This window comes from Hypanus sabinus, chromosome 19, assembly GCF_030144855.1.
Source record: "Hypanus sabinus isolate sHypSab1 chromosome 19, sHypSab1.hap1, whole genome shotgun sequence".
In the NCBI taxonomy this organism is placed as follows: Eukaryota; Metazoa; Chordata; class Chondrichthyes; order Myliobatiformes; family Dasyatidae; genus Hypanus; species Hypanus sabinus.
In genome coordinates this window covers 36,604,687-36,621,754 of record NC_082724.1, presented here as the reverse complement: position 1 = coordinate 36,621,754, position 17,068 = coordinate 36,604,687, and the positions used below count along the sequence as shown (strand labels likewise).

The window sequence follows — 17,068 nt, the reverse complement described above, 5'->3', positions numbered from 1 at the left end:
ACTTATAGGGTCCTCTGATTTTTTTTTAATATTTTCAGCATTTCAGTTTTTAAGCTCAATATTCATCTTCAACTGCTTAATCAATGACTATCCATACATAAAAATATTGTTTGTGTGGATGTCTATTAATGGCTGTAGAATGCTCATTTCTATTTGGTAGAAATATGGGAGGCTTTTAAAAAGGAGATGTTTCAGCCACAGTTTGGTACATTCCATGAGTGAGAAGGGGAAGAGGATTAAAACAAGGGATATATGTATCACTAGAAGATAGATAGAAAAGTGGCAGGTAAAATTCATTTCCCCAAAACTGTTCAGCAATGACCATCTGCATCATGAGAACTTCAGAAACCTGGAACTCATCACTGACCAGAAACTCAACTGGACCAGCCAGACAAATTCTGTGAGACTTGAAAGATTCTGCAGATGCTGTAAATCTTGAGCAACATGTACAAAAAGCTGGGGGGGGATCTCAGCAGGTTAGGCAGCATTTATAAAGGTAAACAAACAGTCTATATTTCAGGCCAAGATTCCTCATCAGGCCTACACTGTTCTAAAAAATTTCTCCCACACCTATACTCCCTATCACCAAGCAGGATAAGTGAAATAGTCACATAGAGAGGCATTGAACCTCACTTCCGAAATTCCTCATGTAAGAGCATTGTGGGATTATCTTTAGATGGGCATCGTTCAAGAAGTTGCTCACTATCACTTTCTGATGTCAATCAGGTAGGGCTGATATATCTTTCCTTTGCTTACCACGTCTAGATCCTGACAAATGAAACCTTTTCACAGATTGTGTTGATTCTCATGAACTTGAAATTTTAGTCTTGTTGCAATAGACCATGCAGGAATAAAAACTAGTTCTGCACAGAAATTACACTGATCTGAATGGAAAAGCAATTTGTTCTGAGAACCTACAAAGAGGTATAGATAGGTTAAGTGAGTGCACAAGGGTTTGACTGAGTACAATGCTGGTAAATTTGAGGTCATCCACTTTGCAAGAAAAATATAACATCAGATTATTATTTAAATGGTTAATGATTGTGGCCTGTGGCTGTGCAGATAGAATGATTTGTGTATGTATCACTGAAAGTTGGTTTGCAGGTGCAACAGGTTATCACGAAGGCAAATACAATTAAGAGGGAAAATAAATCAGCCATGATCAAGTGTTGGAGCAGACTTGATGAGCCACATGTCCTAATTCTATTCCTGTGTCTAATGGTTTTATGGAATGTTGATCTTCATTGCTAGAGCTATTGAGTTTAAGAGCAAGAGAGGTTGTGTTATGTTGCAACTGTACAGGGTACTTGTGAGGCTACACCTGGAGTACTGCATGCAGTTCTGGCCTTATTTGAGGAAAGATATACTGGCTTTGGAGGTGGTGCAGGGAGAAGGTGCACCAATTTGATTCCAGAGATAAGGTGTTAGCCTATTGAGAGAGACTATTTCTCCTGGGATTATGCTCACTGAAATTCTGAAGTATTAAAGCGGATCTTACGAAGGCATAAAAGATTATGAAAGGGATAGATAAGATAGAGACAGGAAAGCTGTTTCACCTGGTAGATATGACTAAAACTAGGGGACATAGCCTCAAGATTCATGGAAGTAGAAATAAGATGGAGATGAGGAAAAACTTCTTTTCCCGGAGAGTGGTGAATCTGGAAATCTCTGCTCAGGGAAGCAGTAAAAGCTATCTCATTACATCTATTTAGGACAGATAGATTTTTTCTGTTTAGCAGGGGAACTAAGGGTATGGGGTAAAGGCGGGTAGGTAGAGCTGAGTCTCTGGCCAGATCAGCCATAATCTTATTGAAAGGCAGTGCGGTTTGGTGGGCCAGGTGGTCTCACTTGCTCCTGTTTTTTGTGTTCTTATTGGAAGTGGGATATAGCTTCCTACTGCAGATGTCCTATTGCTGCATAAGATATATAGAAGAAGAGACTCACCCACAGGTCAGAATATTGAGGATTTAGGATGCAATGCAGGTCAGCTGTGGTGCAGTGAACTGCCTATATTCTCCAAATTCCATGTTACACAAACTGGTTAATGATCATAGATATACAAACAGCCAACAGTGTGATTGAAGGACTGTGTACTTTTATAGTAACTGTTTTGATTGTGTGTTTGTTTTTAATTACACATAGACCTTCTTTCTGAAAGGAACCATGCAAAGAGACTGATAGCCTCATTTCTAAGACATTTCATCAGGATCAAAAATAACTCTGGCTTTGTAGATTTTATAATGGCTAATAAGACCAATGTCATAGCGTTTTTTTCCCACAGATGGGGAAGGGGTGCATGATGAAGTGGGTGGCTGAGTAGTTTGTGAGGTGATACATAGGCTTCCTCACGTTCCTAATGCAAAGCCACAAGTTTCTCAATTTTATCCTGCAAGTTCCTTCTACATGTTAAATAGTAATGCATCAGAGGTTTCTAGGAATCAATGTCTGAGATATCTATGGGCACATTCTCAAATCTATTTCTATCTGCTTGGTAATCTCCTTTCACAAACAGAGCATGGAATAAAATGCCTATTTTGGAAGTCTGGAGTCAGCCATGTGGATAGCACAGTGAACTCAACAAAGCAGTCCAGAAGAAGAATCTTAATTGGAAATGTTCACCATCCATTTCCATCCATCAGTGCTGCCCAAGTTTCTCCAGCATCTTTCTTGTGTGTTGTTCCAGGTGTCAGTGCCTGCAGTATGAAATGAAAATACATAAGGACTCAATATTAAGAATGTCGACCCAGGAGATGATGCTGTCATTGGTTCAGTTATACTTCCAGTGAATTTGGAAGATTTTGTGAAGTTATATCGGTGGTATTCTTTCATTAGCATGAGATATTCCAGGTTCTTGACGGGTTTGAGTAGAGATCACAATGATCCGGTAGACCATGAACAGTGTGCAAAATCACAGGCTTGATCTTCAAATTCCCTCTCCCTCAACTGATCAAAGCCTATGCTGGCATGATGTCCTTGAGAAGTGAGCCCTGAGAAAGAGCACAAAAAGTGGTCCAGCACATTAGAACCACAGCAGAGCCAATGTGATCACATGAGTGAGATTGTTTATTTGCATTACCTCTGGAAGTTCTTGGCCATGTCTCTGTAAAAACAGCAAACAAAAGGAGTTTGTAAAATACTTCTCTCCCTGAGCTTCATGTAGTTAGTTACACTTTGTAACAAATCTCGACTTTGAGTAGAATTAAAGAGGAATCAATACACATTGCCAGACTGGTAAGAACAGAGAGATTTGAAATTTCTAGACTGCGGAAGCTTACAGATATTTTTTAAAAAAGGATAAAACCAAGATTGGAATCAAATACAGAAATTGCAAATTGAGATCCAAAAGTTAATAATCTTTATAACTTGACTTGTGAGTGTGATAACTGAGTGCCTTCTTTTGCCTCTTCAGTTTTGTTTTGTAATTATGTGTCTTTCCTGACATCCATTTTACTGCTATGTTGCTCATATTTTTTCTTTAATGTGCTTTGCTAACATTTTGATTTTGTTGCACACTTTTAGGAACAATGTGTTCATTGCTTTATTTTTGTTCCTTTTGTTCTTCCTTTGATTTGTAAATGTTGCCTTTGAATCAAACTCCAGGAACACCTAGCACTAAGAACAACTTGGAACACCAAATGGCTTTTGTTTCATAGCAAGTAATTTAATTCATTTATGTGCATTTTATAAATAATAGTCTTCATGCTGACTTTAAGCCCTTAACATCCTTCCTTCTATTTTTAGTTTGTTTTTATTTTTACTTTTCTGTATGTTGATTGCTTTCCCTTAAATCTCCTCAAAGTCCACTGAGAGGGAAAGTCAGGTTCTGTTTTAGATTTGCCTCTCTCTTGCCTTAGATTATCTCTAAGTCTGGAATTCATTATTTTACATTTGACTGGTGATATACTCATGCCTTGTCTTACTTATTTTTAGCAAGGTATTTAATCCCAGGACCAAAAAAAGTGAAAAACTGACGTATAATGCAGGAAATTGTATTGTTTCAAAGTTATTTTATTATAAAATAATAATGTTCTTCTCAATTAAATTTTGAGCAAGAGTGCAAAAATTTTAATATTGATTGTTTTACAATAGCTTTTAATTTTGCTGATGCTTGCATCATCATAGAGTAACACAGTGGTTGATAGAGAGCAGCCATTGAATATGTATTCAAGGTTGTAACCTAGTTAAGAGTAAAGGAATTCTGTCAATATCTATACAACAGCAAAATATGGAGTTTGACTTGCATTGTTTGTGTGTTATATATTTAAAATAATAAAAGAATTTAAAACCAAAGACTAAAATGCTAGCATCAACAAAAAATGGCATCAAGCTATAGAATTTAAACTGTTTCTCCTGATTTCTATATAAAATCACATGAATATATTTATTGTCATCATGTTATTACTCAGTTTTAAATATGAAATAAAATAACCAACTCGGCCAATAAAAATGTTCAGTCTGAGCTATCCTTGATGGGCCTGGATGGTACACTTGCTGATTTGGTAGTAAGCCATTCAATGCAGAATGTCTCCTATGCCTGATGCTTTAAATGTGCTAAATTAGCTAACATTAGCAATAGAATGTTGTTGACATTATCATTAAATGTTGACTTGAAGTTAGTCTGGGGAAAAATCGACTAAAGTTCCTGCTATTGGTCGCCATCCAATTATTCCAGCGATGAAGAATACACATATGGCCATTGAATGAGAATGGGATGCTTGAGGCAGATACCATACAATTATGACTTACTGCTGATTAAGTAATGAAGGTGATAGAATCCATGAAGTATATGCTGTTAGGATTTTATATTTTCAAGGAGAGTACTGAAGGAAGTGGATATTTTGAATCTGCATCGTCTTTGGTCAAAGTTTAATATTAGGTACAGATATAGATTATGGATCTGTATTGCTTTTTGCATTCACACTCAAGCCACTAGATGGCACGTCCTTCAAAATTAGAAGTCAACATTGGCATCAAATATTATGGGAAGAAGTTTATGGCCTTCTCATACTTTCCCACATGGTTGCACAACTACTGAGATGTAACAACATGGGTGAACTGTTTATATACAGCTTTTATTTAAATAATTAGAACATAGTTAACAGCAAAAGTCATTATAATGCTTGTAAGCTCAACAGGAAAAGCACTCTTGCTTTTGAAAGTTACAGACAGAGTATGTCGACCAAAAAGGTTGATAATGGCAGAAAGAGCAGTAAACTCGAGAATTGGGAAAATTTCAGCTTTCAGCAAAGGAATTGGAAAATGCAGGAATATTCTCACATCTGGTCCCAACACACTGCCTTTCCAGTCTATTTGGGCTAGTATTTAAATTGTCCGAACGCCAGATACTACCTCACATTAGGACCCAGGCCCCACTGCAGCGATACACTCTGGGCTTAGAACCTTGCCACCCACCCCGAAGCCCATACACAACCTCACCAAATCTGTTTAGGTGGTCGGGCATCAAAATTCCTCCACCTTGACTCCTCTTGGAATCGCTTCCTCCAACTCCATCTCCATTGACACCATTGCCGTCTCCAAAACTGTCTCAAATATGTAAAGCTCAGACCTTGCAACGCGTAAGCATGGCTCATCATTCGAGTCAGCTTCACCTCCACTCACTACTTCATTGTTTGCAGTGATAAGTTACCAAAATTTACCTCATTAAAAAGTGTTATTGATGATGTTTTTAGTTATATTTCTTGCCCTTTCTAACTACCGGTAAGCTGCCGCACAAACTTCAGTGGAGCCATCTTAAACTATCTTGCACTATCGCTGAAATGTTGCCACAACCTATAGACTCATCTTCAAGGACTCTTCATGTCAGGCTCTTTATATTTATTGTTTATTTCTTTATTACTATTATTATTTCTTTTATTTTCGTATTTGCAGTTTGTGGTTCTTATTGTGTATTGTTTGTTGTCTGTCCTGTTGGGTGCAGTCTTTCATTGATTCTGTTGTGTTTCTTGTATTCACAGTGATTGCCCGCACAAAAATAAATAACAGGGTTGTATACAGTATATGTATAAATTAACTTGGAACTTAAAGTCTTTGGTAGCAAGGCAGAAGATAATAATAGGATTGTTTGCAGTCATCATGGATTTATGAAGGGGAAGTCTTGTTTGATAAGTTTTGTTGGAATATTTTCAGGCAGAGTAGATCAGGAGTACTGTTGGCTCAATGTATTGTATATCAGAAGACCAGTTTCCAAGTTGGCGCCGAAGTTGCAACATAGATTTAGGTGATTTTATTTTAGGTTGTAGGGATGGTCTTGGGGATAGAGAGTGGAGTTGGGGGATAAATTAGATTTTAGGGGCAGGACTGTTGGGGAATGTGGGGGCCTCGTGTCTGGGGTCCTTTTGTCAGTGAATCCGGATTTCAAGCCTAGTGTTCGCTGGTTGGTTGGTCCTAGGGCCAGTGCCAGGGATGGAGGCCCGAGGGCTGAATCAGGAGTCTGGAAGTTGAGCCACTTTGGACAGGCTCTCAAGGCCACAAATGTTTAAGTCTTCTGGGGAAGTCGAAGCCCTATATCTGCAAGCCGGAATCTGAACACTGTTCCTATTACACTGAACACCGGCGTTCCCCAAGGCTCTGTGCTCAGCTCGCTGCTCTTCAAGTGGCTAATATGTCACTGGACCCAGTTCAAACCATTTCTACAAGTTCGTGGATGACACAACAGTGATTGGCCTTATCAAGAATATTGATGAAATGGAGAATAGAGAGGAAGTGGAGTGGATGGTGAATTGGTTGAGAAGAACACCCTAACCCTAAACATGCAGAAGACAAAGGGAATCATTGTGGACTTCAGGAAGGTGCAGACAAACCATTCCCCTCTGTGAATACATGGCTTCTCCTTAGAGTTAAGTTCACCAAGTTCCTGGGATTTCACATCACAGATGACTTCACCTGGTCCCTTAATATCACCTCCTTGAACATGAAAGTCCAGCAGCATCTCCACTTCCTAAGAAAATTGCGGCAAGCAAGGCTCCCCCCGATCTTAACTGCATTTTACCGAAGCAGTACTGAGAGCATCCTGACAAATGGCATCTCCATTTGGTATGACAGCAGTCAGGCATTGGACCTTCAAAGGACTGTGAGTACAGTTGAGAGGATCAAGGAGACTCCCTGCCATCCACCAAGGACATTTATCAAGAGTGCTACATACACAGGGACCACCCATCAATCTAGCATCCTCTTTGACTTTCTGCCATGAGGCAGGAGGCTACGATGCATAAAACCAAGAATGGGCCAAGATGAGAAATAGTTTCTTCCCCCAGGCCATTAGGCTTCTGAACTCCCTGCCACATCATATTTAAAGTGTCACTGGTTAATCTGTTCTGTACCTTACAATATTTAATATTAGTGCACTTTAGTTTGTGTGATTCATCTGTAGATTCTATCTTTACCTTTATAAGCTATCATGTGTTATGTGTACTACTCTGCTTTACATCCTGGTTCGGAGAAATGTTGCCTCTTTTCTATGTACATTGTATGGTTATATGTACATGTATATAGTTAAATGACAATAAACTTGACTTGAGTCTACCAGAGGTTGGAAGCAAAGAAGACGGCCTGTCTTGGGGTTAGAGTAATGTGTAGAGGGTGGATTGAAGCCTTTTTTTTTGCTGCTGTTGTTTTGTTGCTGTGGTGAACTACATATACCTGTCTGGACACGCCCCTCTGCTGACTGCTCCTGTGGCTCCTCCCACAGACCCCTGTATAAAGGCGATCGAGGCCTGAGCCCGGCCTCTCAGTCTCCAGGATGTAGTATGGTGGTCAACCACTGCTTGTTCCTTCTTCCAGTCAATAAAAGCCAACATCTCGCTTTACGTCTCAGAGTGAGTTATTGATGGTGCATCAGTTGCTTGTTCTGTGTTGTTCTGCAAAGCATTGTGGACATGCAATGTTTGCACTGGAAGGCCTAGCGACACATGACACACACGGGTTGCTCACAGCACATTGCTAAATGTGTTGGTTGCTAACGCAAATGATGCAATCCAGTGTATGTTTTGATGTGCATGTGATACACATGCTTCAATCTTGAATATGGTACCATGCAAGAGGTAATTAAACTAAATTATAGCAGTAAGTGGTAATGATAATGATTGGAGAAAATATTGGGATTGCAGATTGGTTAACAGATGGAAAACTGAACAGATGGGGTTACCTTTGACTTGGAAGACCATGACTAGTAAGGTTATTTAAATGATGAAAGACAAAGATGTTGATGTTCAAAAGGACTTTGATTCCTCTTCAGAGTATACTATTGACATATACACCAGGGTGCAGTGAAATTCCTTGCTGACCTGAAGCCGACAAGGGTAAACAGTGCATATGGTAACAATAAATATAACAATAGATACAGTGACGAGCACAAAGCAACATGACACTTTGTATTCTTAAACTGTATTCTTGAATACAGATCACTGAAAGTTAACATGTAGCTTCAGCAAGCAATCAAAGGCAAACAATATGATACAAATGATTTGAGTGTTAGGTTACAACTCAAATTTTATAAACATAAGATTCTGCAGATGTTGGTAATCCAGAGCAACACACACAAAATGCTGAAGAAGCTCAACAGGTCAGCTGCATTTATGAAAATGAATAAACAGTTCATTTAATAAAAAACACAAAATGCTGGCAGAACTCAGCAGGCCAGACAGCATCTATGGGAGGAGGTAGTGACGACGTTTCGGGCCGAAACCCTTCATCAGAAGTAACATGGGATGGTCGAGGGGGGATAAGAAGTGGGGGGAGGGATAAAGTAGAGAGCTGGGAAGTGATAGGCTGGAGGGAAATGGGCTAGGGGGAAGGTGGAGAATTATGGGAAATAAAAGAGAAAGAAAGGTAGGGCTGGGGAGAGAGATTATAGTGAGAGGGGAAAAAGAGAGAAAGAGAGCCAGACTAAAATAATAGATAGAGATGGGGATAAGGGTGGGGGGCAGGGGTATCAACGGAGGTCTGTGAGTTGAATGTTCATGCCGGCAGGTAGGAGGCTACCTAGGCGGGAGATAAGGTATTGCTCCATCGACCTGCGTGTGGCCTCATCTTGATGGTAGAGGAGGCCATGGACAGACATGTCGGAGTGGGAGTGGTCTGTGGAATTGAAGTGTGTGGCCACAGGGAGATCCCGCCATTGCTGGAGGACCAATCGCCGGTGTTCGACGAAATTTCTTGGCCCAAAACGCCGACTGTTTGTTTATTTCCATATAAGTTGCTTGACCTATTGAGTTCTCCCCGTATTTTGTGTGTGTTGCTCTGGAATATTATGTTAAGGTCTGGTCTTCTCTGCTCTGCCTGATGGGTGGAAAGGTGCATTACTGAAACTGCAAGGAGGTTTCTGCTGATTGATTCCTAGGCTGGGGTCTTTGCCCTACAAGGAGAGATTAAACAGACTGACTCTTATTCTTTCTTCAATTTAGAAAAAATGAGAGGAGATCTCTTTGAAATTCTTACAAAGCTTCTTAGGATAGGACAGATGCAGAATAATTATTTGCCTGGCTTAGTATCTTAGAATTGGGAGTTACTGCCTCAGCAGAAGAGTTCAACAACTCAAGACTGAGATGAGATCTTTAAACCCATGGTGTGGGGAACAGTGGGTGGAGGCTGCGAGTGGAGGGAGGAAGGCAGAGAATTTTTGAAATTCTGTATTCCTGGGATCCAGGTTGTGAGTATATATTCAAGACAGAGGTTGAAATTGATTTTTAGATGTAGGTGGAATAAAGTGAAATAGCATTAGTACACAAAAGTGGTGCTGAGGTGAAAAGATCTGTAAAGAATTCCTTGAATGGGGAGAACAGGATTGAGGAGCATATGGTTCACTCCTAATTTTGTTTCTTATGTTCCTAACTGTCTTTGCAATATTTACATTTTGGCACCATTGCACTGTAATCTCTATTTAGTGTTTTCAGAATACATTGTAGGTGATCAGTTTTAAACAGTAAAAACTTGTAATATTGTGGTATAGTTACTATGACTTATGCTCCCTTTTACTTTTCTAAGCAGCATATTGGTCATATGATCCTGCCTTTCTGAACATTAATATATGAACAATCAACTCCACCTAATATGTCTTGGGTTTGTCATAATACATACTCAGACAACACGCTGTTACCCACATTTGTGAGCTTTAGTTGCTGCTGTCTGTCACCCTCTGGTAGTTTATCTCTGGTGTCTGGATTTGCTTTAAGACTTGTATGTCTATCATGGTGGTGTTGCTTTGAATGTAAGATCAAAAGAAGATGAATTCCAGAAAAAAATTTCCTTGTATGAAGAAAGGAACAGTCTTGTGTAAACATCCCCATGACAGCTCCCAATGAGTTATTTTACTGGAGCATTAACACCCAGGATGACAGACAGGCTGAGACTGTGCAAAATAACAAATCAGTCCCTGTGAGCCAGCAGGCAGTTGCCACAACAGAAATAAGATTTCTAAAGGAATTTTGTTCCATTTTTATTGTAAATGTTTGTGTGGCAGCTCATCTTTTTACAAGCTGTCTTCCCTTGCGTAGTTTTCTATTCTGGAAGATATTTATATTGAGGCACACACCTGATAGAAGGGAGCATTATCATGAATAGAATCAAGGATAAATTTGAGAGCAAAGTAAAGATGGCTATTGTACTTTTTTGTTTATTTCTCTCTCATTTAGTTATGTGGGTATTGCTACTGTGGAAACAGGCCTTTTGAGCTGGCCAGAAAGGGCAGCTTTCCAGTATATTTTCATTTCAGTGTGCTTCAGCTGCACAGCATTTCCTGTTTATTCAACATCTTTACACCATTCTTCAACCCCCGCTCTACAGCAACAGCCAAAGAACAACTGCAAGCCGACGGAAATTTAGAGGCACTAAGCTCTTTCGGTAAACTTCCCCACTTTCTCTGTAATTGTTTGTGTCATATCCAGAATTAAATCTGTCAAATGAAACAATACTGATGAGCTGAATAAGGGAGTGGTTGAAAGATGCAAATGTTAAGATTTAACCTTAAATTTTTGGTAAATTAGGTCATGGAGTAAGGAAAATGTTACGAAGGATTAGTTTATATTTTATCAATTTGTGATGTACATGGACACAAGGCATGAGTGTATAACTGATGAATCTCAATAGAGTCAAATCATATATAGTACAAAGAATATGCAGTTGTTAAAGAATACCAAGAGCACGTATGCAAAATAAAATTCAGCTACTTTAAAGTTGTCTTTTGTGCTTTAAAGTGATCCGATGTTTGAAACTGTTCGGAACTGTTGTCTAGCAGGAGTAATCACATGGGGGAGGGAAATGGAAAGAGTGACTGAATTTATTTACTCAGATGTTATGCTGATGTAGGTGTGGAACTAAGTCACTGTGGGAACTATGAGTTGCTTTCTGTTGGTATCTTCATAGTCCTGATGGCCATCAAATTTCCCGGCTTACTCGTTCTGTTTCATCTGGACAGTCTCTGTTTGATTATTTATCAGAAGGAAAAGGGAGTAGCTTGGGCATAAAACAACTCCGTTTTACTTTCCAGCAGACGTTCTATGATTTTGTGCATCTGAACTCTCTTAAAGCTAACAGTCTAGGGTATGATTTGGCTTTGATGTTATGTCAGAGTTTTTTTTAGTTTACTTCTGATTTCCCCAGAGTCCAATGTGTTTGTGAATACATATTTAATAATTTGACCAATAATTTTATCTGCATCTTATGTTCCACAGTACTAGGATAACTTTCACATTTTTTTTTGTTTTATCTTTAGGTTTGTAGAACATTTTGCAGTGTCCCATTTTATTTTTCTCCCACTCAAAGCCACAAGGGATTCTTTGGCTTAGCTGTTCTGACACATGCTAGCCAGCTCTTCATAATGCATTGCTCCCTTTGAAAATTTCATATCAAATGACAACTATCCATCAATAAGGGTCTAAAATTTTAGTGTAAAAAGACATTGGAATGCAGAATTTTTTGTTAATGCACATTTATGTTCAATGAAACCACAGTAGATTTAAAGAGACTTGCAGAATTTAATGCTGCAGAATTATATGTGGCACTACCATCAGTGGAAATAAATTTCACTTCTCTACTTAAATGTTTTAAGGATATTAACTAGTAGATTTTGATGGGGAAACAAATGGTATGCAACACCATTTGCTGATATTCTTTATATTATGGAGTAGTAAACTGTCCCATTGGGTGTATTTATGGTTAAAAGGTGAATGTTATTCTTTTTTAATGTAGGCTCTTCAAGTTGCAAGGCAGCTTCTGCTACAGCAACAAGCTAGTGGGTTGAAGTCTCCCAAGGGAAATGACAAGCAACCATCCCTACAGGTAAATGTATTTTTTATACAGATTATGCATGATGTGTGTACTTGGTTCTCTTTTTTTGGATAGAAATTATGTAGAACTTTACCTAACTGTCATGCACCATATTTAGTGGGATGACAATGTAATCATAACTTAATGAGCTATTACGTCAGGCCGGACATAAGGGTCTGGAGACATGCTTTGTTTGCTAATGTGTTTGGAAGTTCCCAAAGAAAATGAAAAAAAAATAACATCTTTCAGGATGTTGATGAGGACAAACTAATCACTTTTTTTTAATAGCCAAGCTAGGCATTTTGTTGAAGAGATCTACAGTAGCCTCCAAGTGGAATATTATTTAGTCAACTGTTGATTCTTATGAAAGCTTAATGATCAAACTGAATGTTATTATGAATATTTTATAAAGTCATTTGAATTAAGTGTACCTCTCCATCATTGTGATGCTAACTTAGATCTGTAACATTTATATTTAAATGTATACACTCTCCATTACATGATTGATCTGAGTCATGCGGTTCTCATTGATATATTTAATATAATTCAGTAATGTGCGTTGTTCCCTTTTTAATGACACAGTAAAATTGTACATAATAGAAACAAGCTTTCTGCATTTCCTTAAACAGTGTTTGAATCATGCCTTTTGTACCCCTTACAGGACACTTTGACACACTTTACAACCAATAAAGCACATTAAAAGGATACTTCATTGGGTGTAACTTGTAATATTTACTATATTACTGTTGTCCTATAGGAAATGTAGCTGACACCATGAACAACATTGCTATATCAGAAATAGCGATGTGATAATTTTCTAATGACTGGTTCAGTGATCTTGGTTGAGATATCAATACTGGCCTGAACTCCAGGTCTAATTCCTGCTCTTCTGCAAAGTGGTGTCAGGTTATGTTTGAGAGCAGACAGGGTTTGAGTTTAATATCTCCACCGATAGATGGGTGAATACCCTGTTTGTTACCTCCAGTAACATCTTCAGACATAGTATATATGTATGAGTCATGGAATTTACTGACTTTCTGATTAATAACCCAAGAGCACAGTGGCCAATGATAGTCATCCTATTCTTCCCATAGCTCCACCCCAAACTAATTGTTTAATTGATGAGATCAGATAATCTAGTACTGAACTGTAATCATGCTTAGGATATCCTTAAAATTCTCACTGGATTAACTCTTCAGTACACTTTCTTTAAATTCTAACTTTAGATGCAGTGGTTTAAAATGATCTTTACAATCTGATAGTGATTAACATGCATCAGGGAAGGATTTTCTGGTGATTTCTTGTTTTCAGTTTGAAGATCGAAGTGCCATTGTCACTGCAGAAGTAGGGTTAATATTGTAGCAATTCCTGATCAAATGAGTAATTCAGCTGACTATTATAATAGGCTTCCATTGCTGACTGTTGTCTGACTTCACTGACTTGTCAAGAAAAATACGAAAGTGACTTTCATAAGAGCAATTAGGTTGCTTTTGCCATGATTAATTGATTGACAATTAAAATTCTATTTAGACACTTTTTTTTATCAATCTCATGTATTTCAAACTTGACTGTATGCATACTTGTGTGTGTGTGTGTGTTTATGTCTATATTAGCATGTGTGTGTAAAATGCGCATTCACATAGATTGTTAGCATACTGGACCCACTGAATTTAATTCTGTGTAGTAAAGCTTGTCTGACATGTAGAAATCGCTTTTCTGTTGTCTTACAAATACTTAATAGTCTTTAAACTAGCAAAGATGGTAATTGCTGCAAGATGTAGGGGAATTGATTCTGAAGGATGAATTAAGCCAATTGTTGTAAAATGCTCTTGAGTGTTTATCCAGTTAGGGCCACCTGGCTGTTGATCGTTTTTTGCTTTAAGTGTCTGAAGTATCATTCTGCCCCAGCCATCATAGTTTTCAGTTAAACTGGGCTTACAGAAATTATTTTAAATTCTATGTTTGTAGGTTTTATAAGGCAGATATTGTACAAAATACTATTAGCTTCTCATATTAGAATGCAAAACCTAGCCTAGAGTGCAAATCAATTCTTCAAACTGATGTGCAGCACACAACATTTTTAAGGAGATACGAAAGATAAAGTAAGTGTATTTGACTAATCATTAATGTGCAAATTGCTGACAATGTTCCAAAAAAAATGTCACGTGTAATTATGGGCATCCCTTCCCCCTATTACTTGGTTTACACATAGAATACTGCAAAAGAGACTCCCACCTAGCTAATTAACATTATCACTGAAATGGTAGGGTTGAGTCATTAGTTCCATGTGCATTTAATTAGAGGCAGACTGAAATTGGATTTAACTTATTACTTTTCATGGATCACTTTCTTGTCATCACTTCAAATTGGATTGCAGCCCCAGGTAACTAATTATGAGAGCCACAGGATCAAGAGTGAAGAAGAAGGTAATTAGGAACCACAGCGCTGGACCCTTGCTGATAGTCCAGTAATACTGTGGAAAAATATAGTTTTATTTTGTAACACTGCCACAAGCACGGGCATTAAAATTGTGGAATTAATATTCTGCTCTGTTTGGAATCATGGGAAGACTGCTGCCACCTATTGCGGTTTATGTAATGTGCAGCTGTGTTGAAGATGTTATGTCCACATGGTTCCACAATGAATTTCTTAACGTGTAGTTTAAACAAGTGAAGTCAACATATTACATGTAGGCATGAGGTAATGCAAGAACTATGTACTCTGAGGTTTTTTCATTTGTGTGGAAAAAAAAAAGCTATCAAACCAAATTGTGAAGCAGGATGTGAAGCTAAATTTAATGTTTTGGATTAGTGTACATGAGAATTGTCAGAACAACCAACTGCTCTCTGTTCAAAGTGCCTTCCATTCATGTAATTTTTTTAGTGGGTGAAATTTGTCTGATTTCGTTGTATCAGAAAAATATATATGAGGAACAATGAAAACATTATGAAATGATCTTTGCAAATAATATTCAATATTTCCTGTATAAAATCAGTTTAAGAAATAATCTGAACTCAAAACAGAGACACTATATATTTGTATTTCCTTAATTCTCCTTTTCTGATTAGAAATCCGCATGTTAAAAAAGTATCCTTCACATCCTAATAATGACTTAAACTGAATTATTGTGTGGTTTAGAGGGGTTTTCTACTAAGATCAAATGGTGTAGTGTTTTCTCTCTTTCTGAAAGCTGTCTGAGTGTGGATCATGGTGGGAGATGAATACTTAGCTTTCTTCAGAGTCTAAAGCTTTTTGTGTTGAAAGCCAAGGTCTTTTTTCCTTTAATTTGTGGAAGCAGCATTTGAACTACTGTGCTGTACACACCATGGCATTGTCCCTGCATATGCACACCAAAGTGCTCAAATCTGCAACTCATTAATGCACAGCACTGGAGCCCATCCAATGGTTAGAATATTTCCTGAAGCCTAGAATAGCAGCAGTTGGTGCAAGAGCCACATTATAGAAGTGACATCGAGGGGTGGTCTACCCTTGTTGGCATTATGCCCAGTCGGGAAATCTACCTGAAATAGCAAGGCAATAATATTGCTGCCATCTATATGGATTTTGTAGCCAATATATGGTTGAAGCTGATTTTGTTTTGAAAAGAGACATTATTTTAAACAATGTGTCATCGTCAACCCATTCCATTTTTTTGCTTGTGTAAGGCTGAATTTGGAATATGGTTATGTATTTGTTATGGTTCCTCACAAATAAGAGTATGAAGCATATTGTCATTGTATTAAATTGACTATAAGGGTGAGGAATTTCTTTGTAAGTGCTGCAAACATTTCTGCAATTAAGACATTTCAACAAAGATTAAGGATTTCCCAGAGTGCTTTACATATTTTTAAAAAGGTAACTTGCATATGAGATACAGACTGACCACCAATTTCCCAGTACCCTCGGTTCCTTAGCCATGCTAGATTAACACTTCTGCCAGATTAAAAGAGGTTTTGCAGTAATAGTGGCAAAAGTAGACTGTAGAAGCTTATCAAGGATTATTAAATAAACAAAAATTAAATGTAAATGTATTATTTACTGTGCTTACAAAGAAGTTGTAAGTCTCATTTATCTTTATAAACATTTCATCCAAATGAAGTTGTTTCATGTGTTTCGATCTCTCCCTGTGTGTTTTTTCTTGCATCAAATACAAATTCATTAGCTCTTGTTCCATGACAAAGGTACATTTCTCTAACACTTTGATTAAGTCACCCAACAACTTGATTCACTTGTAAACAGTAAATCTTGCAGTTTCATCCATTTCACCGTCACCGCTGCCATCTTCATCACTTGCAGTATTTATTTTTTACAGCATTCAGAGCACTGTCATTTATATCCAAGTCTGTAAGGTGGTGCACAACAGGCATTTTGTCATCAACAATCATCCGCTCGTGTACATTTTTTTCATTAAGACTATTTGCTATATCTTTGAAAGCAGCTGCTGTAACACTTTTTTGTATACACGAGCAAATCATGAACAGCTTCTTTCTTCTTTGGTACCCAAAATCGGGTAAAATCATCATCAAGCTTTTCTTCAGGTGCATTAGCAAACATCAAGGTGGGCCATAGCTTATGTCAGCCATTCTTTAGTGTTGGAAGTTCTACCTTCTCCTAGCCTTGAGCAATGAACTAAAGGATGTCCTTCATATTAAATTCTCTAATAAATATCTGTACAAAATTGCCAGCATTCACCTTATCCTACAGATGCTTCATGAAAAGTGAGCGATACTTGGCCTCTTAATTTCATCCAAATTAAAAGAGGTGCCAAACCATCAGTTTCCAGAAA

At 38.0% G+C, this 17,068-nt stretch overlaps 1 protein-coding gene across 8 annotated transcripts in view; it reads left to right on the top strand.

The window, feature by feature from the left end:
* foxp1b (forkhead box P1b) overlaps positions 1-17,068 on the top strand; it is a 524,891-nt gene that overhangs the window by 334,164 nt on the left and 173,659 nt on the right. For all 8 annotated transcript variants that reach the window (XM_059944321.1, XM_059944319.1, XM_059944324.1 and 5 more), the window contains one exon: positions 12,205-12,294. In XM_059944321.1, the coding sequence (XP_059800304.1) occupies positions 12,205-12,294 (90 nt within the window). The remainder of the gene's footprint in view (positions 1-12,204; positions 12,295-17,068) is intronic.